Source organism: Bufo gargarizans, chromosome 6 (genome assembly GCF_014858855.1).
Source record: "Bufo gargarizans isolate SCDJY-AF-19 chromosome 6, ASM1485885v1, whole genome shotgun sequence".
In the NCBI taxonomy this organism is placed as follows: domain Eukaryota; kingdom Metazoa; phylum Chordata; class Amphibia; order Anura; family Bufonidae; genus Bufo; species Bufo gargarizans.
Window position 1 is genome coordinate 149,480,322 of NC_058085.1, and position 27,152 is coordinate 149,507,473.

A 27,152-nucleotide genomic window follows, 5' to 3' on the forward strand; every position below is an offset into this window, starting at 1 on the left:
TCCTAATCAGACCGCAGAGCAGACCCCCAAATCAGACCCCTAATCCTCATCAGACCTCAAATCAAACCCCCAATACAGACCGTTAATCTTCATTAGAGTTCAGATCAGACAAAATATAAATAAAATAACTTACCTCCCCTGCCATTCTGGTGTTCCAGTGTGCTCTTCCTGCAGCGCTGCATTGTGACCTGATGTCGCACAGTGTCAGAGCGCACTTACACTAACTATGTTCTGACAGCACTGTCAGACTATGGCACAGAAGAACAGGGAGAGCGAGTACAGCCAGCAGCTGCTATATTCACCTCTACCCAGACCTACTGTACTAATGAGCGCTTCTGTAATGGAAGTGCTCATTAGTAATTATATTTTAAGACACACTGCCATTTTTCCCGCCCACTTGGCATCTTATAGAATGGGAAATACAGTAATCATTTTTATTTATTTTTATTTTATTTTACTTTCCAACCTGTTTTTCATTAAGTCTATTTCTCACATGTCCTTTATGACTAAAGAAATAGATTTATTTAATAACTTCTCATCATGACTGTCGCAAGGTTAAAAGCTGCTTGTTTAGAAACGGGAATGGTAGACATGTGAAGGTCGCTTTAGAGGCTTATCATCATATCATCCATATAATATGCAGAAAATGAGGCCATGAATGTCAGTAATTCAGGATGCCTGAATGATACCAGTGCTTAGCATGTTTTTTGTGAGCATATGACTTTCTTTTTGCAAAGCAGTTTGATGTTTATTATCCATTGCTACTTTATATAATCATGTTAGCAGATTTCATTATATCAGAGTAGCTTTTCATTAGAGATATTGCCTCTGTCTGTGACTTTTAATGGGTACTTTGCCTTGCCATAAGTCGCATTTAATAAAATCACAGAGGGGGTTTAATAGCATTTTCTATTTCTGGAATATACCTGCATTTTATATCCATTGTCAATATTATAAAAAAAAATATTGCAGTATAGAATAGAATTCAATAGCACTTGCACACAAGCTACAGATGCAGATGGATTAACCTAATATCCTATTACTAAGCATCAAAATGTGGGAGGCCTCATCCACGCAGCAGAGCAAAATAGGTGCCCTACAGGCACGTGCTGCCATATTGTGCCTCTGTATGGCACCATATTACAAAGATATCTGGTTTCTCGTTCTGCAGCAAAGAGCAGAAATATTGGACAATGATCTTAACAATAAACATGCAAGCAAAGTAGAAATTTGGGCAATAAGTAGTGTTGAGCGAGCGTGATTGGCCGAACACCAGTTCGGCTCGAACATTACGATGCTCGGCACATCGCGGTGTTCGGCCGAATACGCAATGCTCAATTCTCCTTGCATGTTTTTTGCCTGCTACACACCCAATAAATATGCAGGTAAGTACTGCCACTCACTGTAATGCTGTAGCCATGTTGGTTACTGGCATTACAGTGATTGGCCAGCCGGAACGAGTAATCGGGAGATATATAGCACCCGATGACAAGTGTTCGGCTCAGTGTTAGGCCTCATGCACACGACCGTTGTGTGCATCCGTGGCCGTTGTGCCGTTTCCATTTTTTTTCGCGGACCCATTGACTTTCAATAGGTCCGTGGAAAAATCGGAAAATGCACCGTTTTGCAGCCGAGACCGTGATCCATCTATCCTGTCTGTCAAAAAAATATTTTTTTGACGGACAACGGTTCATGGACCCATTCAAGTCAATGGGTCCGTGAAAGAACACGGACGCACACAAGATTGGCATCCGTGTCCGTGATCCGTGGCCGTAGGTTACTTTCATACAGACGGATCCGAAGATCTGTCTTCATAAAAGCTTTTTCAGAGCTGAGTTTTCACTTCGTGAAAACTCAGATCCGACAGTATATTCTAACACAGAGGCGTTCCCATGGTGATGGGGACGCTTTTAGTTAGAATATACAACGAACTGTGTACATGACTGCCCTCTGCTGCCTGGCAGCACCCTATCTCTTACAGGGGACCGTGATCCGTACAATTAACCCCTCAGGTGCTGCACCTGAAGGGGTTAATTGTGCATATCATAGCCCCCTGTAAGAGATCCGGGTCTGCCAGGCAGCAGGGGGCAGACCCCCCTCCCTCCCCAGTTTAAATTTCATTGGTGGCCCAGTGCGGCCCCCCTCCCTCCCTCTATTGTAATAATAGCATTGGTGGCAACGTGTGTGGCCCCCCCCCTCTCTCTTTTGCATTAACATTGGTGGCAGTGTGCGCCCCCCCTTCCTCCCTCTATTGTTTTAATACATTGGTGGCAGTGTGCGCCCCCCCACCCCCCTTCCTCCCTCTATTGTTTTAATACATTGGCGGCAGTGTGCGCCCCCCCCCCCCCGCCCCCTCTTCCTCCCTCTATTGTTTTAATACATTGGTGGCAGTGTGCACCCCCCCGCCCCCCTTCCTCCCTCTATTCTTTTAATACATTGGTGGCAGTGTGCGGCCTCCCCTCTCCCCCCCCCCATCATTTGTGGCAGTAGAGTTCCGATCGGAGTCCCAGTTTAATCGCTGGGGCTCCGATCGGTAACCATGGCAACGAGGACGCTACTGCAGTCCTGGTTGCCATGGTTACTTAGCAATAGTAGAAGCATCATACTTACCTGCTGACTGCTGCGATGTCTGTGTCCGGCCCGGGAGCTCCTCCTACTGGTAAGTGACAGCAATGCGCCGCACAGACCTGTCACTTACCAGTAGGAGGAGCTCCCGGCCGGACACAGACATCGCAGCAGCCAGCAGGTAAGTATGATGCTTCTACTCCGCTGAATCCTTCAGGTGAACACCGTAAATTTTTTTATATAAAAACGGTGTAAAAATAGGCCAAAAAAAAATACAAAAATTGTATACATCTTAGGTATCGCCTCGTCTGTGACAACCTGCTCTATAAAAATACCACATGATCTAACCTGTCAGATGAATGTTGTAAATAACAAAAAACGGTGCCAAAAAAGCTATTTCTTGCTACCTTGCCTCACAAAAAGTGACTTTTTGATCGCTTTCTATTACACTTTTTGTGATGTAAGGTGACAATTTTTTTTTATTTAGCACAGTTTTTATTTTTTATTTATTACGGTGTTCATCTGAGGGGTTAGGTCATGTGATTATTATAGAGCTGGTCGATACGGATGCGGCGATACCTAATACAGTGGAGGAAATAATTATTTGACCCCTCACTGATTTTGTAAGTTTGTCCAATGACAAAGAAATGAAAAGTCTCAGAACAGTATCATTTCAATGGTAGGTTTATTGTAACAGTGGCAGATAGCACATCAAAAGGAAAATCGAAAAAATAACTTTAAATAAAAGATAGCAACTGATTTGCATTTCATTGAGTGAAATAAGTATTTGAACCCCTACCAACCATTAAGAGTTCTGGCTCCCACAGAGTGGTTAGACACTTCTACTCAATTAGTCACCCTCATTAAGGACACCTGTCTTAACTAGTCACCTGTATAAAAGACACCTGTCCACAGAATCAATCAATCAAGCAGACTCCAAACTCTCCAACATGGGAAAGACCAAAGAGCTGTCCAAGGATGTCAGAGACAAAATTGTAGACCTGCACAAGGCTGGAATGGGCTACAAAACCATTAGCAAGAAGCTGGGAGAGAAGGTGACAACTGTTGGTGCGATTGTTCGAAAATGGAAGGAGCACAAAATGACCATCAATCGACCTCGCTCTGGGGCTCCACGCAAGATCTCACCTCGTGGGGTGTCAATGGTTCTGAGAAAGGTGAAAAAGCATCCTAGAACTACACGGGAGGAGTTAGTTAATGACCTCAAATTAGCAGGGACCACAGTCACCAAGAAAACCATTGGAAACACATTACACCGCAATGGATTAAAATCCTGCAGGGCTCGCAAGGTCCCCCTGCTCAGGAAGGCACATGTGCAGGCCCGTCTGAAGTTTGCCAATGAACACCTGAATGATTCAGAGAGTGACTGGGAGAAGGTGCTGTGGTCTGATGAGACCAAAATAGAGCTCTTTGGCATTAACTCAACTCGCTGTGTTTGGAGGAAGAAAAATGCTGCCTATGACCCCCAAAACACCGTCCCCACCGTCAAGCATGGGGGTGGAAACATTTTGCTTTGGGGGTGTTTTTCTGCTAAGGGCACAGGACAACTTATTCGCATAAACGGGAAAATGGACGGAGCCATGTATCGTGAAATCCTGAGCGACAACCTCCTTCCCTCTGCCAGGAAACTGAAAATGGGTCGTGGATGGGTGTTCCAGCACGACAATGACCCAAAACATACAGCAAAGGCAACAAAGGAGTGGCTCAAGAAGAAGCACATTAAGGTCATGGAGTGGCCTAGTCAGTCTCCGGACCTTAATCCAATCGAAAACCTATGGAGGGAGCTCAAGCTCAGAGTTGCACAGAGACAGCCTCGAAACCTTAGGGATTTAGAGATGATCTGCAAAGAGGAGTGGACCAACATTCCTCCTAAAATGTGCGCAAACTTGGTCATCAATTACAAGAAACGTTTGACCTCTGTGCTTGCAAACAAGGGTTTTTCCACCAAGTATTAAGTCTTTTTTTGTTAGAGGGTTCAAATACTTATTTCACTCAATGAAATGCAAATCAGTTGCTATCTTTTATTTAAAGTTATTTTTTCGATTTTCCTTTTGATGTGCTATCTGCCACTGTTACAATAAACCTACCATTGAAATGATACTGTTCTGAGACTTTTCATTTCTTTGTCATTGGACAAACTTACAAAATCAGTGAGGGGTCAAATAATTATTTCCTCCACTGTATGTATACATTTTTTATTTATGTAAGTTTTACACAATAATATCATTTTTGAAACAAAAAAAAAATCATGTTATAGTGTCTATAGTGTCTCCATAGTTTTTTGGGCCATTGTCTCATATAAGGGCAAATTTTTTGCGGGATGAGGTGACGGCTTGATTGGTACTATTTTGGCATACATGCAACTCTTTTGATCACTTGTATTACCTTTTTTGGGAAGTAAGGTGGGCAAAATTTCAATTCCTTCATAGTTTTTATTTTTTTATTTTTATGGCATTCACCATGTGGGGAAAGTAACATGACTGTTTTTTCAGATCAGGTCGTTACGGACTTGGCAATACCTAATATGTGTAGTGTATTTTATTATTTTAATTTTTATTCAGTGATAAATGTGTTTTAGGGTTTTTCCTTTTTTTTTCCCTCTTTTTAACTTTTTTTTTTTTACCCAGACCCACTCGGTTTATGAAGATCCAGTGGGTCTGATGTATGTATAATACAGTACAGTACACTATATAGTGTATTGTACTGTATTTTACTTACACTTTGTCTGAACAGATCTATGCCTTTAGCACATATCTGTTCAGCACCATGGACAGCAGGATGGGGAAGGAGGGGAGCGCCCTCCCTCTGCAAAGGCACAGCAGCCCCCCGATGGGAGAGGGAGGGAGCTCCCTGACTGTTAACCTTTTCCATACCGCGGTCCGTACGGACCGCGCTATGGAAAGGTTTAAACGGCTGACATCACTGCACAGATGTCAGCCGTTTATACCAGAGTGTCAGCAATGTGCTGACACTCTGATATATACCCACTGAACACCAATGAATATTCAAGAGGAGGCAGGCGGGGGATCGCCTCACGAACCGCCCGAAATCCCCCCTGCACCACCCCTTCGGGGGGAAGGGTTAAAAATCTTTTATTCTGGGCATTTTAAAGTTTCTGATCCCCGTGCTCAGGGACCGCGGGGATCAGAATCTGCAGCGAGCGCTGCAAACCGCAGGTCCTAATTGACCTGCGGTTTGCAGCGAACGCCGATACGGGGGAGTTCACAGGACCCTCCTCGGCATTGACCCTGGGTGCCCGGCAGACATGGTGGCAGTTTAATGCCATGATGAGTATACTCGTCATGGAGCGCTAAGTAGCAGTGCTCCATGACGAGTATACTCGTCATAGGTCATTAACATGTTAAACTGCTCAGCGTAAAGGATAACGTTGTATTATTATTTTTTGGGGAGTATTGGATTGTGGTGATTAATATCTCCTTGGTGGCCCTATTTCAACTTTTCACTGTGTATTCAATTACCCCTTAATTCCACATTTTTGTTCCCTGTACTGCCTACTTTTACCTGTGCTTAAAATAGGGTTGCTAGCCATGGTCCGTCTATGTGTTGAAGGACGGAGGACGCAGAAGCACGCAGAGTGCAGGCTCACATTACTGACAGCCAGGGACTGTAAGTAAATGATTAAAGCCAGGTCCTCCCCAGCAGCTGATAACAGTGCCTGGGCTGTGTGCACTTCTCCCTGTCCCTGCGCTTGGCAGACGCTCCCTCACTCAGCAGAGCTGGACAATGCAGAGTTGGAGCAGCGAACAACAGGGAAGGGAGATCTGCCATCTGCTCAGTGTATAAATGAAAGCAACATGTGGTAAGAGGACCTCTTTGTGCTGCAGGAGATTAACCCTTTAGGGGGGAGGGCTCTGGTTACTGACACTTTTGGGGGGCTATTGTTACTGGCTAGTGAGGGCAGGCAGGATTAGCCTCAGGGTGAGGGCAGTAGCTGCCATCTTAATTGAATAGTGAAATTGCAGTTTTATGCAGACTGGTTGCTAAAGGCTGAATCTTATTAAATATGGGGTAAGTCAGTCTAATAGTAACTGATTCTGGAATATGATGTTATTAGTAACTACATATATAAAAATTGAAATTAGGGTCTAAATGTGACAGTTATCCTTTAAACATAAGCAGGGGCCATAGACCCTACAGTGAAAATTCCTGTTGGGCCAATGCTCAGGGGGTGCAGAGCCTTCTTCTCTGCCCCTGGTTGGGTAAATAATGAACACTAGGCAGTAATTAACACTGTAAGATTCAGGTACTCTTATACCCAGCCAGCAATAGCACATGCCCTCCTGAATTTAACTGCTGCGGCTTGTATCTCACCTCCTAAGCCCCCTGCTCCGTATTTTAATCAGATACAACTGTAGGAGGACAGAAAATGGCAACTATAGATGGCCACCACAGAGGGACAGTTTGGGGGAATATATTGTGCTGCATTGTGCTATATGGCTCTGCTGGGATGATATTGCTAACACCACATACTTGTGTTGCCCCACCTTCTGTCAGTTTTGACCCATCTACAGCATGGGGCCTCTTTTAGATTTTTTCCCAGGAACATTTTAAGTTCCCAGTCAGCCCCTGCACATTAGAGTTTGTGCCTTTCTGTAAGAGACCCGGAAGTATACATTGAATCTAGTGAAATAACATAGTTTCTTTCTCCTGGTGCTAGATGTATGTTTTAGGGCTCCTTCACACTTGCGGCAGGACGGATCCGGCAGGCTGGTCTCCCTGTTGGATCCATCCTTCCGCTGTTTCACCCGCTTTCGCCGTGCACCCCCGTGCTGCGCCAGAGCTCAGCCCCCGTCCCCATTATAGTCAATGGGGACGGAGCGGCGGTCCGGCAGCTCGGAGAAACAGCGGAAGGACGGATCCGACAGGGAGACCAGCCTGCCAGATCCGTCCTGCGCAAGTGTGAAGGAGCCCTTATTCTTTGTTTAGGTCAGAGGAGCCTGGCAGGTCATGTGCCAATGTACTGGCTGCCAAGGGAGAAAAACAAGCAACTCTTAACCCTTTTGAAGAAAATCCTTGCTGCATTTCTGATCTGCAGAAATTTCCTTTTTTCCCTAATGCCACGGCCTTGTTCATAAATACTTGCATGCCCTTTTCAGAAATGAAGTGCTAATGAAACTAACTGGAGCATATCTTGTAATATTACAGCTAATTAAAAGTATCACTTTAAGTAGAGACTAGAAATATGGAGGCGCTCTATACTGTTCCACCATACTGTCAGATGGAGGCCCTGCTAGTCAGCATCACTGATTTAAAGGGGTTGTGTCACTTCAGCAAATAGCATTTATAATGTAAAGAAAGTGAATAGAAAGCACTTACTAATGTATTGTTATTATCCATTTTGCTTCCTTTGCTGGCTCCATTCATTTTTCCATCACATTATACTCTGCTCATTCCCATGGTTATGACCACCCTGTAATCCAGCAGAGGTCGTCATGCTTACATGCTATAGGAAAAAAAGCACCAGCCTATGTGCGCTTCCATGGTCCCGGCCACCAGCAAGGCCAACACTTTTTCCTATAGTGTGCAAGCACGGTCACTGCTGATGGTTTATGAGATGCTCCAAACCATGTAAACAAGCAGTCTTTAATGTGATGGAAAAATAAATCCAGCCAGCAAAAGAGACAATATGGATAATCACAATACATTAGTAAGCCCAGGTTACTACCTCTTGGAATAGTCTCTTGTCACGCTGGACAGGATACAAGATACACAGAATACAACAAAACAAATGTGTAGGCAAGAAGCTGGGGATAAAGGTCACCTCTTGACAAATCCCTACCAGCTCTCCCTAGGCTTCTATGCCCACATTCAGACCCTGAAGGTGGGAATAAACGTGCCTAGGCAGAAGATTCCCTAAAATCCCTAAGATGGTGAAAAGGGGAAAGAGGCAGCCTGCTCCCTCAGGACCTGGAGGGGGCAGGCGTCTCTCTAACAGCCTATACAGACAATCACAAGAAGACAAAACCAACTTATCTTGTACTGAGCAGGAACAGCAATCCTTCCCTCCTTCCTTCCTCTGAACAAGACAGAAGCTATAACCCGCACAGGACACTGGTAGTGGGCGTAATTTAAACTCCCGACAACGACCCCACCCAGTGCACCTGAAGGGAGGCGGATACAGCTGAACTCCAAAACAATAACAAAAGGCTACACATGTGCTGCTAACCTAGCAGACCTCCGCACATGACCTGAGCAGGGCATGACAGTACCCCCCCTTTTACGGGTGACCTCCGGACACCCCGGCCCAACATTATCCGGGTGAGATCTGTGAAAAGCCCTCACCAGTCGGCTGGCACTAACATCCACAGCCGGAACCCACATCCTCTCCTCAGGGCCGTATCCCCTCCATTGTATCAGGTACGGAAGGGAATCCCGAAGGACTCTTGAGTCGAGAACCCTAGAGATCTTGAACTCTAAATTTCCATCAACCAGAACAGGGGGAGGAGGTAATGGTGATGGTTCCACTGGTTTCACATATTTCTTCAGTAAAGACCTGTGGAACACATCATGGATCCTCCAAGTCTGCGGACGATCCAGACGAAACACTACAGAATTGACCATGGCAGATATTTTGTAAGGTCCAATAAATCTTGGACCCAGTTTCCAAGATGGTACTCTCAGTTTAATATTTTTAGTAGATAACCACACCAGATCACACAGGTCGGACCAGTCATACGTCTCTTGTCAGCCATTCGCTTATACCTCTCACCCATCTTCTCCAAATTCACTTTGATCCTCCGCCAGATAGAAGACAAGGCAGAAGAAAATCTCTCCTCCTCTGGCATCCCTGCCAGAGGCTCCAGAACTAGTCCCAGAAAAGGTACCAAACTGAGGATGAAAACCATATGCGCCAAAAAATGGCGACTTACCCGTGGACTCCTGCCTATGGTTATTCAAAGCAAACTCTGTTAGGGATAAGAATAAGGACCAGTCCTCCTGATTCTCAGCCACAAAGCACCTCAAGTAGGTCTCCAGGTTTTGATTAATACGCTGTGTCTGCCCATTCGACTGCGAATGAAAAGCCGAAGAGAACGAAAGTTGAATGCCAAGCTGAGAGCAGAACGCCTTCCAAAACCTGGAGACAAACTGCGTGCCCCTATCAGAAACCACATCCGAGGGAATGCCATGTAATTTCACGATATTATCAACAAAAATCTGAGCAAGAGTCTTGGCATTGGGCAGACTAGCTAACGATACAAAGTGAGCCATTTTACTAAAACGGTCAACAACCACCAAAATTACTGTTTTCCTGGAGGAACTCGGCAGATCCGTAATAAAGTCCATAGACAAGTGCGTCTAGGACGAGATGGAATACACAAAGGAAGAAGTGAACCAGAAGGTCGAGTGTGAGCAACCTTTGACCGTGCACAGGTTTCACAAGCTGCTACGTAATCCTCAACACTCTTACGTAACCCGGGCCACCAGAACCTCCGGGACACAAGATCAAAGGTGGACTTACCACCAGGATGTCCAGCAAGGACAGTATCGTGATGTTCCTTGACTACCTTGTATTGCAGTCCATCGGGAACTCCCGGAAATGCAAACAAGGTCTCAGCGTTCCATCCTTTTTCTATACAAAGAATAAACCAACAGCAACCAGGGAGACTTAGATGGCCTAATATGACCTTTTGCCAAACTCTCGGCAATATACTTCCGCATGACCTCTCTTTTAGGTTGAGAAAGATTGTAAAGCTGAGACTTTGGCAACTTAGCCCCTGGGATGAGTTTAACTGGACAATCATAGTCACGATGAGGGTGCAATTCCTGAGCCCCACCCTCCGAAAAGACATCCGCAAAATCTGAGAGATACTGAAGTAAAGCCGTTGTAGACACACCAGAGATAGATGTGCCAAGACAATTGTCCGAACAAAAATCACTCCAACCAATGATCTGTCTTGCTTGCCAAACTATAATTGGGTTATGTTTTGTCAACCACGGTAAACCTAAGACTATAGGAGCGGGCAAGTCCTTCATGACAAAACAAGACATGATCTCAACATGTGAATCACCCACCCTTAACTGGATACCATGAGCAATATGAGTGAGATTCCTTTGAGAAAGAGGGGAAGAATCAATTGCGAAAACCGAAATCTCTCTTTCTAAAGTGCAAGTACTTAGGCCCAGATTTTGAAGAAAAAGAAAATCAATAAGGTTTACCCCAGCACCACAGTCAATGAATACTTCAACAATAAATTTTCTTAAGTCTAGCACCAGCATAGCTGGAAGGAGAAAACGAGTATTATAGGGAGCTTGCATACCTGCTTGCTCCACCACCCCATTCACACTACCAAGAGTCAGGGATGTTTTTTTTTTTTCTTTAAGTAAACCTCTTTGTGATTCTTTCTCATCAACATGCTGTTTAACAAAAGGACAAGCAAAAATAAAATGACTTTTCCCACAGTAATAAAATCGTTTATGCAACCTCCTAAAGTTCCTACTACTAAAACGGATAGACACCTGACCCAGCTTCATGGGTTCCTCTCCTACCCCAGAGTTACATGTTATATCACCCTGGGGAGCCGGTGAGACAAAACCACTCACAGAAGGGATCCCTTGCGCGGAGGGAACCTTGCACCTCTCTCTAATACGTCTATCTAACCATACTGCCAAAGACATAGCATTCTCCAATGTATCCGGGTACTTATGAAAAGCAAGGGCATCTTTCAATCTCTCAGATAACCCCAGACAAAACTGACTACGTAACGCAGGGTAATTCCACTTTGACTCAGTAGCCCATCTCCTAAACTGAACGCAGTAAGCCTCTGCAGTATGTTCGCCTTGTAATAAATTACGCTATTTAGATTCCGCCATCGAGACCCGATCTGGATCATCATAAATTAATCCCAAGGCTTTAAAAAAATTCTTCCACCGACCGGAGGGCCAGAGAAACAGACGGCAGAGAAAAGGCCCAGGATTGCGCGTCCCCTTTAAGCAGGGATATGATTATCCGTACCCTCATCATCAGACAAATATGGACGCAGCCGTAAATACAGCTTGCATGACTCTTTAAAGCGGATAAAGTCATCCACACCCCTTTCAAATCTATCAGGGAGAGCGACTTTAGGCTCCCCTTAAATTTGACTTCCTCCTATTGCACCTGATGTCAGAGCATTCTGACACTGTGTGACTGAATTACGCAGATCAGCCACCTCTAGGGATAATCCCTGCATGCGATCAACTAGCGCTTCAATTGACTCCATCTCAAAAACAGCTGAGAAATGGCAGTCAAAGTATTGGCGGGTTATAATGTCACGCTGGACAGGATACAAGATACACAGGATACAACAAAACAAATGTCTAGGCAAGAAGCTGGGGATAAAGGTCACCTCCTGACAAATCCCTTCCAGCTCTCCCTAGACTTCTATGCCCACATTCAGACCCTGAAGGTGGGAATGAATGTGTCCTTGTGCCTAGGCTGAAGATTCCCTAAAATCCCTAAGATGGTGAAAGGGGGAAAGAGGCAGCCTGCTCCCTCAGGACCTGGACAGCCTAGACAGACAATCACAAGAAAACAAAACCAACTTATCTTGTACTGAGCAGGAACAGCAATCCTTCCCTCCTTCATTCCTCTGAACAAGACAGAAGCTATAACCCGCACAGTAAACTGGGAGTGGGCGTAATTTAAACTCATACCAACGACCCCACCCAGTGCACCTGAAGGGAGGCGGATACAGCTCAACTCCAAAACAATAACAAAAGGCTACACATGTGCTACTAACCTAGAAGACCTTCGCACGTGACCTGAGCAGGGCATGACATCTCTGTTTCTTGAATACTGCTGACCCATTGCGGTTGAGAGACACTGGTGTAGAATATCAAGGGATTAGGCAGAATCAGGAAGGTCAGGACAAGCAGAGTTTGTGCAATCTAATATACAGTCCAAAGCTTGGGGAGGGGGCAGCACAGGGTCAAAAAGATTAACAGGCAGAGGTCATCTCAGGCAGCAAAGGCCAAATCAATCTGGTTAACAGGATGAGGTTGGTACACAGGCAAACAAATAGTACAATACACCTTCATAGGCACTATATAACTAGTCTCACCTATTGATTTGGCACTCTAAATACCCTAGGGAGGTTATGAGATGGCTGAATAGTTTAGAACCAGTGTCAGACTGAGGTGCCTAGGGCCCACCAGTAAAATTTATTTTGGCGGCCCACCGTACGGCTACATTGTACCTGCTCACACAGCAGCAAGATGCTACCAGGTGATTGAATATGTGGGTCTCTGTAGCAACTTTGAGAAGGTAGCTCCTGGGGATAAGAGGATACTGGCTAGCTTTCCTCTATACCTGGAAGTCATCTCAGCTCTGATCGTATGTATAATAATAAACTAGGGATTTTCTTTAATAATTAGAGATGAGCGAATCGAAGTTGACGAAGTTGAATTTGATCCGAATTTCCGGAAAAATTTGATTAGCTCCGAAGCCGAATTTCCTCGCGTTTCATGGCAACGAATCGTATTTTTTCCTAAAATGGCTGCTGCACACATTAGGACATGAAGCTAAGAACTCTTGGAACAATGGATCACCCACAATGCCATGCATGCAGCCAATCAGTAGCCAGCTAGCCCCTGTTATGTCATAGCCCTATAACAGTGATGGCTAACCTCCGGCACTCCAGCTGTGGTGAAACTGCAACTCTCAAGATGCACACTTGCTTGGCTTTTCTCAGACCTTCACAGTAATGAATGGAGCATGCTTGGAGTCGTAGTTTCTCCACAGCTGGAGTGCTGGAGGTTAGCCATCACTGCCCTATAAATAGCCTCAGCTATTTTAGATTCTGCCATTTTCCAGTGTACTTAGTGCAGGGAAAGACGCTGAAAAACTGATTTAAAATTTTATTCAAAGAATATTCAAGGTCTAGGGAAAGGATAGGGAGGCATCATTCACACTATAAATGGAGAACAGGGTCCAATAGGGGAGTCTACAGCCTGGGTAATAGAAGCGATTCTATTACACCTTGCTGCACTAATTGGGGATCCAAATTGCATTAAGTTATATTTGTGTAATTCCAGCAAAACCTCGCTTGTTATTGGGGTGCAAGTACTGTGTGATACAGCCATTTATGGGGTGTATTGATAGGAAATATATGTACAGATGTAGCAGGGGTAACACACACACTCTTAACTCAAATTTCTTACCTCATGTCGTTATCTTGAAACAAAAGCCATTGAAAAGCAATTGCTTAACACATTTAGTTGTATTTAGTTTAGATAACATGTTTCATAAAGCATGTGTGTTAACCCTGCTACATCCGTACTTCCTATTAGCCGTTCTGCTGTGATTTTTGATCGTTACATTTTTTTGGGGGTGTATTAATAGGAAAAAGAATACGTCTTAATTACCATTCTGCAGTGAAGTTTCATTATACTATAGCCATTTACGGGGTGTATTAATAGGAAATATACATACGTTCACGGACGCAGTTTTATGTTCTAAAGACTTTTTTGGCGTGCATTAGTGGGGAAAAAGAAAAAGAGCTTATTAGCATTCACGACCGCAGTTATATGTTCTAAAGCCTTTTTGTGGCGTGTATTAGTGGGAAGAAAGAAAAAGGGGTTATTAGCCATTGTGCGGTGAAGTGATACAATTAAAGCCCTTTTTGGCATGTATTAGTGGCAAAAAAATAAATAAAAATATTTGCCATTCACGGCCGCAGTTATATGTTCTAAAGCCTTTTTTCGGTGTGTATTAGTGGGGAAAAAGAAAAAGGGCTTATTAGCCGTTGTGTGCTGAAGTGAAAAAATTAAAGCCCTTTTTGTTATGTATTCATTTCCTTTTTATTTACTTATTTGATCTAACAGCATGTCAAACAGAGAAGTGACAAGCCCTGCACAGAGGAGGGGCACAGACCTAAATATTTCAGGCGCAGGCATAGGTCGCAGCAGAGTAAGGGGGCATGGCAGCAGAGGTCACTTTGAGAGGCCTGAGCTCCGAGTGTCAGCGGTTGTGATTTGACAAGCAACACAGCGGTTCTTGAATGGTTGACTCGATCTTCGACTTCTTCGCAAGTGACATCAGACACCCCCAGCCAAGAGTCGGTGGGTTCATCAGACACAACCCTTAGTTGGCATGACCTGTCCTCAACCTGCTTCTGTCCTTTTCTGTTCCCTCAGCTAGAGAAGTACTATATGCTGTGGGCTTATCTCCACTCTACAGCGAGGACGAGCTACTGAAGGACAGTCAGCAGCTACTGCTCAGCCAAGATCCAGAGGAGACATCCACTGTGTCCTCTGGTAGGCGGGCAAGTAGTGTTGAGGAGAGTGACATGGGAGCTGGTGTTGTGAGCAGTCAGGCTCCTGGCTCAAAGACCGTGGAGGGGGACATCAGTGACGTGCAGACAGTATTCGATGATGATGTAGCCAATCGCAATTGGGAGCTGGGTGACGAAGGTGCTTCATCATCATCAGGAGAAGAGGGTGGCAGCTTGCGCATGAGGCAGTGTTGGAGCCAGCAACTTGGTAGCGTGACCAGGAGCCAGCAGGATGGCAGCAGTGGGAGGTCAGGAGCCAAACGTGCCCGGTGTAGACCACCCACTTCGCAGGAGCCTACCAGTCCGGAAAGTAGTGGTGCAGGGGTTTACTGAGGCAGTGGCGGTAGCAGTCAGTCAGTGCATAGTGTTGGGGATAAAGTCACCTAATCGGCGGTGTGACAGTTTTTTTGTTAAGCCACCAGGGGAGTTGAACATGGCCATTTGTCGAATCTGTGGACATAAGGTGAAGCATGGCCAGGGTGCCAATGTTGGCACCACGGCCCTGCGTCAACATAAGCAGCATCACCATAAAGTGGCCTGGGAGAACCGTGGCTCCAATTTAGTGGTCCAGCCTGCCACAGCAACCGCTACATCACCCAGTGGCACACACCCGATTTCAGGCAGTCAAGACTCCACCACCTCAGCCAAAGGAAGCTGTCTGTCCTTCCCATCATCTGCTGGCCCTGAGGCTCCTGCTCCTCCTCCTCCTAGTTAGTCATTCCATCAGCAATCGATTACCAAAGCGATTGCCAAGAGACAACAGTATGCGTGCGCTCATCCAACGACGCAGAAGCTGAACGTGCTCCTGGCCAAGTTGCTGGTACTGCAGTCCATCCCTTTCCAAGTAGTGGACTCTGCACCTTTCAGAGAACTGATGGCTTGTGCCAAGCCAAGGTGGAGAGTCCCAAGCCGTCATTTCTTTGCCAAAAAGGCAGTACAAGCCCTGCACACATATGTAGAACAGAAGGTGGGCCAGTCCTTGAGCCTGTTGATGTCTGCGAAAGTGCACAGCAGCACCATGTGGAGCTACTACGGTCAAGGACAATATATGTCCTTTACGGCCCACTGGATAAATGTGGTTCCTGCCTAGCCAAACCAGCAACTTGGCTAGGTGACACCGCTTCCCCTCCACGTTCTCAGGCCACTGGTCCTGCAACAATGTCCGCCTCGGCCTCCTCATCCTCCACTTTGTCCTTAGCCTCCACTGCAGAGACAATTCATAGTGCCCCACCAGCATACCAGATGTGCAGGGCATGGTGGTGTCACGCTGTTCTGCACCTAGTTTTCCTGGGTGAATGGAGTCATCCTTCATCAAGAAATCGAATCCTGGCTTTCTCCATGACAACTCAAAATCAGAACCATGTTGACCGACAACGGGGAGAACATGGTGTCGGCGCTGCATCAAGGAGGGCTGAGCCATGGGCCCTGCATGGCGCATGTGTTCAATCTGGTTGTCAAGCATTTCCTGAAGTCATTGGACATTGGAGCACAAGCAATGTGTAGCGAAATGGGTGTTTTTTTTTACACAGGTGACAGGAGAGGAGGAGGAGCAGCTGGAGGAGCAAGAGGGTGGTGACATACTTGGAGTGTACCCTGCCAGCTGTCATTGAAGATCCTCTGGACTACTGGGCAGCTGAACTGGATTAGTGGCCGCAACTGTCTGAGTTTGCCCTGGAAAAGCTGCTGCCCAGCCAGTAGTGTGGCATCAGAGTGGGTGTTTAGTGCGATGGGGCCATAGTTACCCCAAGGAGAACATGCCTGTCCACCCAAAATGTGGAGAGACTGACCTTTGTCAAGATGAATTAGGTGTGGATCAGCCAGGATTTCCACCCACCAATGGCTGATGCATCAGATTAGATCATCCATGCTGCCTCACCCAAACCTTGACAAGAGTCCGGTTTCTTCTGGCTACCTGCCTCAGCTACTATTCTGATGCTGCCATCCGCCTAATGCCACACATCTGATGCCAAGTGCTCCTTCTTACACCCACTATCATCAGCGGGAACTGTTAGTGCCACCCACCTCCCTACTCTGTCACCGGGTCCCTCTGTGGTCTCCTGATGCTGCTGTCACGTCCACACTATGTCAACTTGCCACTCTGTGGTCTCCTGATGCTGCTGCTACCTCCACACTGTAACCTTCCCACTCTGTGGCCTCCTCATGCTGCTGCTGCCACCTCCACACTCTGTCATTGTGCCATTCTGTGGTCTCCTGATGCTGCTGTTACCTCCACACTATGTCACCTTGCCACTCTGTGGTCTCATGAAGCTGCTGCTACCTCAACACTATGTCACCTTGCCACTCTGTGGTCTCCTCATGCTGCTTCTGACACCTTCACACTCTGTCATTGTGCCACTCTGTGATCTCCTGATGCTGCTGCTACCTCCACACTATGTTCCACCCTCCCCATGACTGTGCCACTATTTTGCCTTTTTTTTGCCTGGTCATCAGAAGGAAGGAAAAATGAGACACACAACAGATTATATCTGTGTAGCAGCTGTAAGGCCTGTAAGGTCCCATCAGAATTGACATATGATTTGGTAGCCAAAAGCAGGAGTACAAAACACAGAAGACTTGCAAATATTTAATTCATGTGTCATCTCTGTTTTGGATCCACTTCTGTTTTTTTTTTTTTTTTTTTTGCATTAGCAATACTGAGGGATTACTGAACAAATGCTGACTGAGTGAAGGCAGATGCTCAACAGACAGGATCCATTTTTTTGGGGAGTTATTGTTCTGACAGATCAGAGGAAGGGCAATATAACCAGTGACGTCAACACAAACTTAGTGCTGACACCCTCTCCACGTTGTTAAACATAGAAACATAGAATGTGTCGGCAGATAAGAACCATTTGGCCCATCTGTTGGGGGGGGGGGCTCTACTTGTATAAGTGTTTAATAGAAAAGGTTTTGTAGACATCTACAGTCAGGTCCATAAATATTGGGATATCTACACAATTCTAACATTTTTAGCTCTATACACCACCACAATGGATTTGAAATGAAATGAACAAGATGTGCTTTAACTGCGAGCTTTATTTTTGAGGGTATGTATCAGGTGAACGGTGTAAGAATTACAACAGTTTGCTGATGTGCCTCCCACTTGTTAAGGGACCAAAAGTAATGGGACAGAATAATCATCATAAATCAAACTTTCACTTTTTAATACTTGGTTGCAAATCCTTTGCAGTCAATTACAGCCTGAAGTCTGGAACACATAGATATCACCAGACGCTAGGTTTCATCCCTGGTGATGCTCTGCCAGGCCTCTACTGCAACTGTCTTCAGTTCCTGCTTGTTCTTGGTGAATTTTCCCTTCAGTTTTGTCTTCAGCAAGTGAAATGCATGCTCAATCGGATTCAGGTCAGGTGATTGAGTTGGCCATTGCATAACATTCCACTTCTTTCCCTTAAAAAACTCTTTGGTTGCTTTTGCAGTATGCTTTGGGTCATTGTCCATCTGCACTGTGAAGCGCCGTCCAATGAGTTCTGAAGCATTTGGCTGAATATGAGCAGATAATATTGCCCGAAACACTTCAGAATTCATCCTGCTGCTTTTGTCAGCAGTCACATCATCAATATATACAATAGAACCAGTTCCATTGGCAGCCATACATGCCCACGCCATGACACTACCAGCACCATGCTTCACTGATGAGGTGGTATGCTTAGGATCATGAGCAGTTACTTTCCTTCTTCATACTCTTCTCTTCCCATCACTCTGGTACAAGTTGATCTTGGTCTCATCTGTCCATAGGATGTTGTTCCAGAACTGTGAAGGCTTTTTTAGATGTCGTTTGGCAAACTCTTATCTGGCCTTCCTGTTTTTTAGGCTCACCAATGGTTTACATCTTGTGGTGAACCATCTGTATTCACTCTGGTGAAGTCTTCTCTTCATTGTTGACTTTGACATACATACACCTACTTCCTGGAGAGTGTTCTTGGTCTGGCCAACTGTTGGGAAGGGTGTTTTCTTCACCAGGGAAAGAATTCTTCGGTCATCCACCACAGTTGTTTTCCGTGGTCTTCCGGGTCTTTTGGTGTTGCTGAGCTCACCGGTGCGTTCCTTCTTTTAAGGAATATCCAAACAGTTGTTTTGGCCATGCCTAATGATTTTGCTATATCTGTGATGGGTTTGTTTTGTTTTTTCAGCCTAATGATGGCTTGTTTCACTGATAGTGACAGCTCTTTGGATCTCATCTTGAGAGTTGACAGCAACAGATTCCAAATGCAAATAGCACACTTTAAATTAACTCTGCATCTTTTATCTGCTCATTGTAATTGGAATAATGAGGGAATAACACACACCTGGGCATGGAACAGCTGAGAAGTCAATTGTCCCATTACTTTTGGTTCCTTAGCAAGTGGGAGGCACATATGCAAGCACATCTAGTTTGTTTCATTTCAAATCCTTTGCGGTGGTGTATAGAGCCAAAAATGTTAGAATTGTGTCGATGTCCCAATATTTATGGACCTGACTGTATGTGGAATCAGCTGACAATAGTGTAAAAGGAGTGTGCTTCTTCTTGGCGCTAACATCGACCTGTAAGGCTGAGTTCATACTTGAGTTATTTGGTCAGTTTTGGCCTCATGACTGCCCAAAGAAGTGAAGTGCGCAGTGATTCTAAGAGCGACATCTGTCATCTGCATGTCATACTGACTCACAGCATCATTTCACTACCACAGAAGACTCAATATGCGTGTTGCTGCAAGGCACAGTGTTCCACACCACTATACAGGCTCTCTGCGGCCATGAAATAGCTGTTTTGTAACGCGATTCGCCACAAATGAATTTGGATAGAATCAAATCTTTTCCGAATTTAATTTTTTAGAATTTCTCTCATCTCTAGATCTGATGGATAAGAGGAAGGGACCTCGCCTCCACTCTGTCGGGGTGGCTCTACTTGTATAAGCGTTTAATTGAACGTGTTCTGTAGAAATCTATGTGGAATCAGCTGATGACTGTGTAAAAAGATTCACGCTATAGTCGTGAGGCCATATGCACATGACTGTATTTTGCATCCGTGTCCAATCTGCATTTTATGCGGATTACAGATGGACCCCTTTATTTTTTATGGGTCTGCAAAAAAAAAAAAACGGACAGCACACAGATGTCATCCATTAGCTGTATCCATGTCCAGAAAATTATAGAACATGTCCTATTCTTTTCCATATTGCAATGGGACAGAGAAAAATTGATTGCACACAAAAGGTGTCCGTATTTTGTGGATCTGTGGTTTGCGGACTGCAACATGGACCCCTATTTATCTAATATTAATGGTGTCTCATAAGAAGTTTGAAATTCTGAATGGCTTTTTTAAGGCTAGTTATGTATCCTCTGAAGTCAGTTTTGCAAGAGTCTGTGTTGACATAATTTTGGCTATTTATAAAATGTCGCACAATGTTTAAAACATTTGGTGCATCTTTACGTCCATAAATTCTGCATGTAGATGTTTAGTGGATTAAGATTGAGCCCACTTTTTGTGACTGTTTATACATCTGGCTTAAAGAGGTTAGCAATGGAGTTCACTTGAATGGGACGAGCAGTTGTTATTATCCTGTGCTGTTGATGCAAAGGAAACAAAATACAGGTAAACTTTGAAGAGAAAGCAGCATTCTCAAGAACGCCATGATGCTTTCAGTTGATTGGTGCTGGTCCGACTCACCGAGGTCATCAATATTACTCCACTGTACAACCCCGCTAGATCAGTTTGACTGGCTAACCATGTGCACCCATCCACGTTAAAAAAACGTGACTATGTGTCATACAAAATGCAAAATTTCTAAAATCTTTCAGCAAATATGCCCCAAAAGATGAAAAGTCCTATTTTTAGACAATTTGAAGTCAGACTTGCAGAGCTTAATGAAATTCCCCCATTGTTTTAATATTTAGGCCCCTTTCACACGGGCGAGTTTTCCGTGCGGGTGCGATCCGTGCGGCGAACGTATGGCACCCGCACTAAATCCTGACCCATTCATTTCTATGGGGCTGTGCACATGAGTGATGTTTTTAACGCATCACTTGTGCGTTCAGTTGAAATCGCAGCATGCTCTATATTGTCCGATTTTGACGTGACGCAGGCCCCATAGAAGTGAATGGGGTGTGTGAAAATCGGATGGCATCCGCAAGCAAGTACGGATGCCGTGCGATTTGCACGCATGGTTGCTAGGAGACCATCGGGATGGAGACCCGATCATTATTATTTTCCCTTATAACATGGTTATAAGGGAAAATAATAGCATTCTGAATACAGAATGCATAGTAAAACAGCGCTAGAGGGGTTAAAAAAAATAAAAAAAATTTAACTCACCTTAGTCCACTTGCTCGCGAAGCCGGCATCTCCTTGTGTCTCCGCTGCTGATGAACAGGACCTGGGGTGAGCTGCTCCATTAAATAGAGCTTAAGGACCTTCGATGACGTCACTCCGGTCATCACATGGTCTTTTACCATGGTGAATCACCATGGTAAAAGATCATGTGACGTACCATGTGATGACCGGAGTGACGTCATCGAAGGTCCTTAACCTGTATTTAATGGAGCAGCTCACCCCAGGTCCTGTTCATCAGCAGAGGAGGCACAAGGAGATGCCGGGCTTCGCGAGCAAGTGGACTAAGGTGAGTTAAAAAAATTTTTATTTTTTTTTATTTTTTTTTAACCCCTCTAGCGCTGTTTTACTATGCATTCTGTATTCAGAATGCTATTATTTTCTCTTATAACCATGTTATAAGGGAAAATAATACAATCTTCAGAACATCAATCCCAAGCCCGAACTTCTGTGAAGAAGTTCGGGTTTGGGTACCAAACATGCACAATTTTTCTCACGCGAGTGCAACGCATGACAATGTTTTGCACTCGCGCGGGAAAATCGTGCATTTTCCCGCAACGCACCCGGCTCTTATCCGGGCAAAAAAACTCACGCCCGTGTGAAAGAGGCCTTAAGGTGTTTTTCTTTATTTTGAATGTTACCATCCATTATTCTGTAAAAATCATGTAATATGAAATATTACTCTTCCCAGTTGGACACTGCTGTGCATGCAATAGGCTGATGTTTCCTGTTTACTGCAGCTTATCTTTCAGTTTTGCTGTCTAGACTAGGTCAGGGCAGTAGTAGCAACACTATACACACAAGCCTTCAGTGCATCTCCATTATCACTCCTTTGTTTTAAAAGGGGTTGTCCATGCTCAAGAGCCCCCCTCCACTGGGTTCCAGCTTCTTCAGTCCCCTTATGCCACTGATGCTTACTGATGACCCGCTTGTCAACATCTGGTTTGATGGGGGTAACAGCTTTGATGTGTCCCCCATGCAGCCTGTAAGTGGGTCATGTGCCACATGGGTGACGTGTCACTGCTGCAGTCAGTCATTATTTGCAACAGCAGATTTAATGCCTGTCAAACTGGATGTTGACAAGCGGGACAGAAGGGCGTCAGTGGCAGCAGGGGATCAAAAGAATGGTGGGGAACAGGTAAGTAGGGAAGGCATAGAACTTCATCTGTTCCTGTGGACTATATTAGGCCCCTTTCACACGGGCGAGTATTCCGCGCGAATGCGATGCGTGTGTTGAACGCATTGCACCCGCACTGAATACCGACCCATTCATTTCTATGGGGCTGTTCACATGAGCGGTGATTTTCATGCATCACTTGTGCGTTGCGTGCAAATCGCAGCATGCTCAATTTAGTGCATTTTTCACTTAACGCAGGCCCCATAGAAATGAATGGGGTTGCGTGAAAATCGCAAGCATCCGCAAGCAAGTGCGGATGCGGTGCGATTTTCACGCACGGTTGCTAGGAGACGATCATTATTATTTTCCCTTATAACACGGTTATAAGAGAAAATAATAGCATTCTGAATACAGAATGCATAGTCAAATAGCGCTGGAGGGGTTAAAAAAAATTGGACCTGGGGTGAGCATTAATTACATGAACAGGACCTGTGATGACGTCACTCCGGTCATCACATGTTCCATCACATGATCCATCACCATGGTAAAAGATCATGTGATGGAACATGTGATGACCGGAGTGACGTCATCACAGGTCCTGTTCATGTAATTAATGCTCACCCCAGGTCCTGTTCAGCAAAAGGAGACAGAAGGAGATGCTGAGCTACGCGATCAAGTGGATTAAGGTGAGTTAAATAATTTTTTTATTTTTTTTTAACCCCTCCAGCGCTATTTGACTATGCATTTTGTATTCAGAATGCTATTATTTTCCCTTATAACCATGTTATAAGGGAAAATATTACAATCTACAGAACACCGATACCAAGCCCGAACTTCTGTGAAGAAGTTCGGGTTTGGTACCAAACATGCACGATTTTTTTCACGCAAGTGCAAAACGCATTACAATGTTTTGCACTCGCGCAGAAAAATCCTGGGTGTTCCCGTAACGCACCCGCACATTTTCCCACAACGCCCGTGTGAAAGGGGCCTTAGTCTGTAAGTAATTCATAAGTATTTTTTTTGACTATTATCTACCTTACAGTGCAGCTGCCATGAAGACGATGCACACTCACCACTCTTACAATCACAGTACAGATACAAATGTATGTATCTCCATTATTGAAGCCCCAATGGAAGAATACAAATACAGTACATTTCTGAAACATTTACAAAAATAATGAACTGGGACAGATTTCTGAAAGTATTTTTGCAAGTTTTCTGATATATACATATATGTAGCCTCTTTTCTGATCTGGTGTTTTAGGGTACTTTCACACTAGCATTATTCTTTTCCGGCATTGAGTTCCGTCCTAGGGACTCAATAACGGAAAAGAACTGATCAGTTTTATCCTAATGCATTCTGAATAGGGAGCAATCTGTTCAGGATGCATCAGGATGTCTTCAGTTCAGTCTTTTTGACGTTTCAGGACGGAGATGATACCGCAGCATGCTGCGGTTTTATCTCCGTCCACAATTCTGGAACACATGCCGGAATGGCGGATCCAACATTTTTTCCCATTGAAACACATTAATCCCGGAGTGTTCCGGAAAAACGGATCTGGCATTACGGTCTGCACATGCTCAGACCACAAAAAAAAAGCAAAAATAAATAAATACCGGATTCGTTTTTCCGGATGACACCGGAGAGATGGATCCAGCATTTCAATGCATTTGTCATACGGATCAGGATCCTGATCCGTCTGACAAATGCCATCAGTTTGCATATATTTTGATGGATCCGGCAGGCAGTTCCAGCGACGGAACTGCCTGCCGGAATCCTCTGCCGCAAGTGTGAAAGTACCCTTACCTGCAAAAGATTTACCAACCTGGCTTGTGTCCTGTTGATAAATCTGTTGCATGCTGCTTGCATGAGAGACCAGTTTGCCATGGTGGCCCAGAATTGATACATTCCCTCCATATATCGTTTTTCAGATACTTAATATTAAAGGGAGCCTGTCACCACATTACCAGCATATTAGACTGATCAAATAGCGTTATATGTGCCACCGAGAACTTAAAAACGGTACCTTTGTTGTATCTAATGGAGTTTTCTTTCAGCCAAAAATGAACTTTTAAGATTCTGTAAATGCGCCCTCTCAAGTGCCCACGGCGGCGTCTCAATTGTCCGAGCCCCAGGCAGCACCTCCTCAACGGCTCATAACCCCGCCCTCCGTGTGCCTCTGCCCACCCGTTTACTCTCCTCCTCTCTCCTTTTCCACTGCTGCTGCACGGTCAAATTCGTAGCGGGTGCAGTGGAAAAGGAGAGAGGAAAATAATACAATCTACAGAACACCGATCCCAAGCCCGAACTTCTATGAAGAAGTTCGGGTTTGGTACCAAACATGTGCGATTTTTTTCACGCGAGTGCAAAACGCATTACAATGTTTTGCACTCGCCCAGAAAAATCGCAGGTGTTCCCATAACGCACCCGCACATTTTCCCACAACACCCGTGTGAAAGGGGTCTTAGTCTTTAAGTAATTCATAGGTATTCTTTGACTATTATCTACCTTACAGTGCAGCTGCCATGAAGAACATGCACACTCACCACTCTCACAATCACAGTACAGATACAAATGTATGCATCTCCAATATTGAAGCCCCAATTGAAGAATACAAACACAGTAAATTTCTGAAACTCTCCTCCTCTCTCCTTTTCCACTGCGGCTGCACGGTCAAATTCGTAGCGAGTGCAGTGGAAAAGGAGAGAGGAGGAGAGTAAACGGGAAGGCAGAGGCACACGGAGGGCGGGGTTATGAGCCGTTGAGGAGGTGCTGCCTGGGGCTCGGACAATTGAGACGCCGCCGTGGGCACTTGAGAGGGCGCATTTACAGAATCTTAAAAGTTCATTTTTGGCTGAAAGAAAACTCCATTAGATACAACAAAGGTACCGTTTTTAAGTTCTCGGTGGCACATATAATGCTATTTGATCAGTCTAATATGCTCAAATGTGGTGACAGACTCCCTTTAAATATGTGTATACATTTTCTTTAACAAAAACTATACACTCTTTTTGTGGGATGGCACTGACCAAAACAATATCTAAAAGCTAATAATATTATTTATTATGAAAATATGCATTTTAGGAAAGCATATCAGATATATTATAGCCATTTTCTCTATTTTATACATACCTTTCCACTGCAATGGCCACAAGAGTAAATACAGATGCTGAAACAGACATTCCTTGTACGAGACCGCTCATCTTGCACATGAAGTTGTCAAAAGGCCATCCTTAAAAAAACAAAAAAAAATATTATTTTATACATATACTAGGGTTGAAAATAACATGAAACAATAGAGCGGATTTACTAATCCTGTAGATGGCGTAAGCTTAGACAGGTTGTCTTGACCTGCACCAGATTCATCAAAGGGGCTTAGGCTGGATGAGAAATGTGGTGCAGGGATAGACGCTTTTGTATAACTCTATGGCAGCTATTGGTTGTCTTAGTTTGTCAGAATTTTATACCAGGATTGTGGCGGAATTTCGGTGCTAATATTAGGTCATGCCCCTTTCCAGGGAAGCCATATCATTTGCTGGTAAGCCACACCATCTTGGCCAGCTAGGTACAGAAGATTACTCAAGAACTAGATGAGCCAAATTGCATCAAAATGGTCCACGTTGCAATGGAGCCCTTCTTCTGCCATCTGCTTCTCCTTCTTTTCTACACCATCTAATATTGATGAGAACATTAGGAACATCCAGCTCCACCTCTCTCAATATCTTGCTGACTTTTCTAACACATGAAGACTTTGAAGGAATATTTGAAAGAATTAAAGCCAGCAAAGGATGAGGATGTTCATCATTAAGACTTGCCCCCCCAAGGGGTGCAGACTGGGTGGTATTGATTGGCAAACTAACAGTGGAATAATAGAGGCATCTATCTTATTGGTATTGAATTACATACCTTAGTTTATGGCTGATGTAGTAATAAGTAAATGTAGAAAAAAATAAAACTGACACAGAATACGTCTCCCTGCACTCTTCTGCACTGTTTCTACACTCTCCCTCTCCAATATTCTTCTATTAATTGTTTTGAGAAATACTGTCCCTAGCGCATGAGTGCCTGCCACATCTCTCATTATGCTCAACTCACAGGCAAATGGCATGTACACACTACCATCTTATACAGCGACATAGGGAAAACTGAAAATATTGCACTGGGATCTAACAAATTTGTATTAGCGCTCATGCACACCACCGTATGGAGTTTTCAGTGTTTTGCGGGCCAACGGAACGTGATTTGCGGGAAATAATAGTACATGTTCTATCTGTTCAACGGAAGGGAAAACTGAAATACAGAAATGGAATTGTAACACCCCAGAGTTGTGTTACTAAACTCTTATACCCCGCTACAATCTGTTAAGAGCCTTTACCTTGTCATCTGATATGATTTTACATTATATCATTCACAAATGTGCATGAACCATGTTAAATAACATTAATGTTGTAGTTTCCATGTTCACCAGCAGGTGGCAGCAATGTGTTGGTAAGGACTTAGCTACAGTTTAGTATTTCTAGGCTGCAATAGTTCATTCCAGCTTAGCTCCCCCTCTGTGGAGATGTGGACTATTCCCATTAGGAAGTTAGTGAGGAGTGCAGCCCACCCCCTGCTAGGGGTAGGGTGTGTGTGTTAGGAGCTCCCCGATATAGGGAACCAAGCCAGGATCTTGTCTCGGCTGAGACATTAATCACAATCCTCAGCCTGAGCCCTGCAGCCTCAGCTGGATGAAGCAAGCAGACAACCTCCAGTTCCAGGAAGAAAGCATTCCCTGAGAATACAACTGTGAGTAAAGTACAGAGACCCAGGAGAAGCCATATTACTCCTCAGCTAATCTGTCCCCATAAAGCAGAA

At 44.6% G+C, this 27,152-nt stretch overlaps 1 protein-coding gene across 1 annotated transcript in view; it reads right to left on the reverse strand.

Moving 5' to 3' along the window:
• Positions 1-27,152, reverse strand: part of NPFFR1 (neuropeptide FF receptor 1) — a 379,548-nt gene that overhangs the window by 76,593 nt on the left and 275,803 nt on the right. Inside the window, exon 2 of the mRNA XM_044298835.1 lies at positions 25,431-25,530. Within this exon, the coding sequence (XP_044154770.1) occupies positions 25,431-25,530 (100 nt within the window). The remainder of the gene's footprint in view (positions 1-25,430; positions 25,531-27,152) is intronic.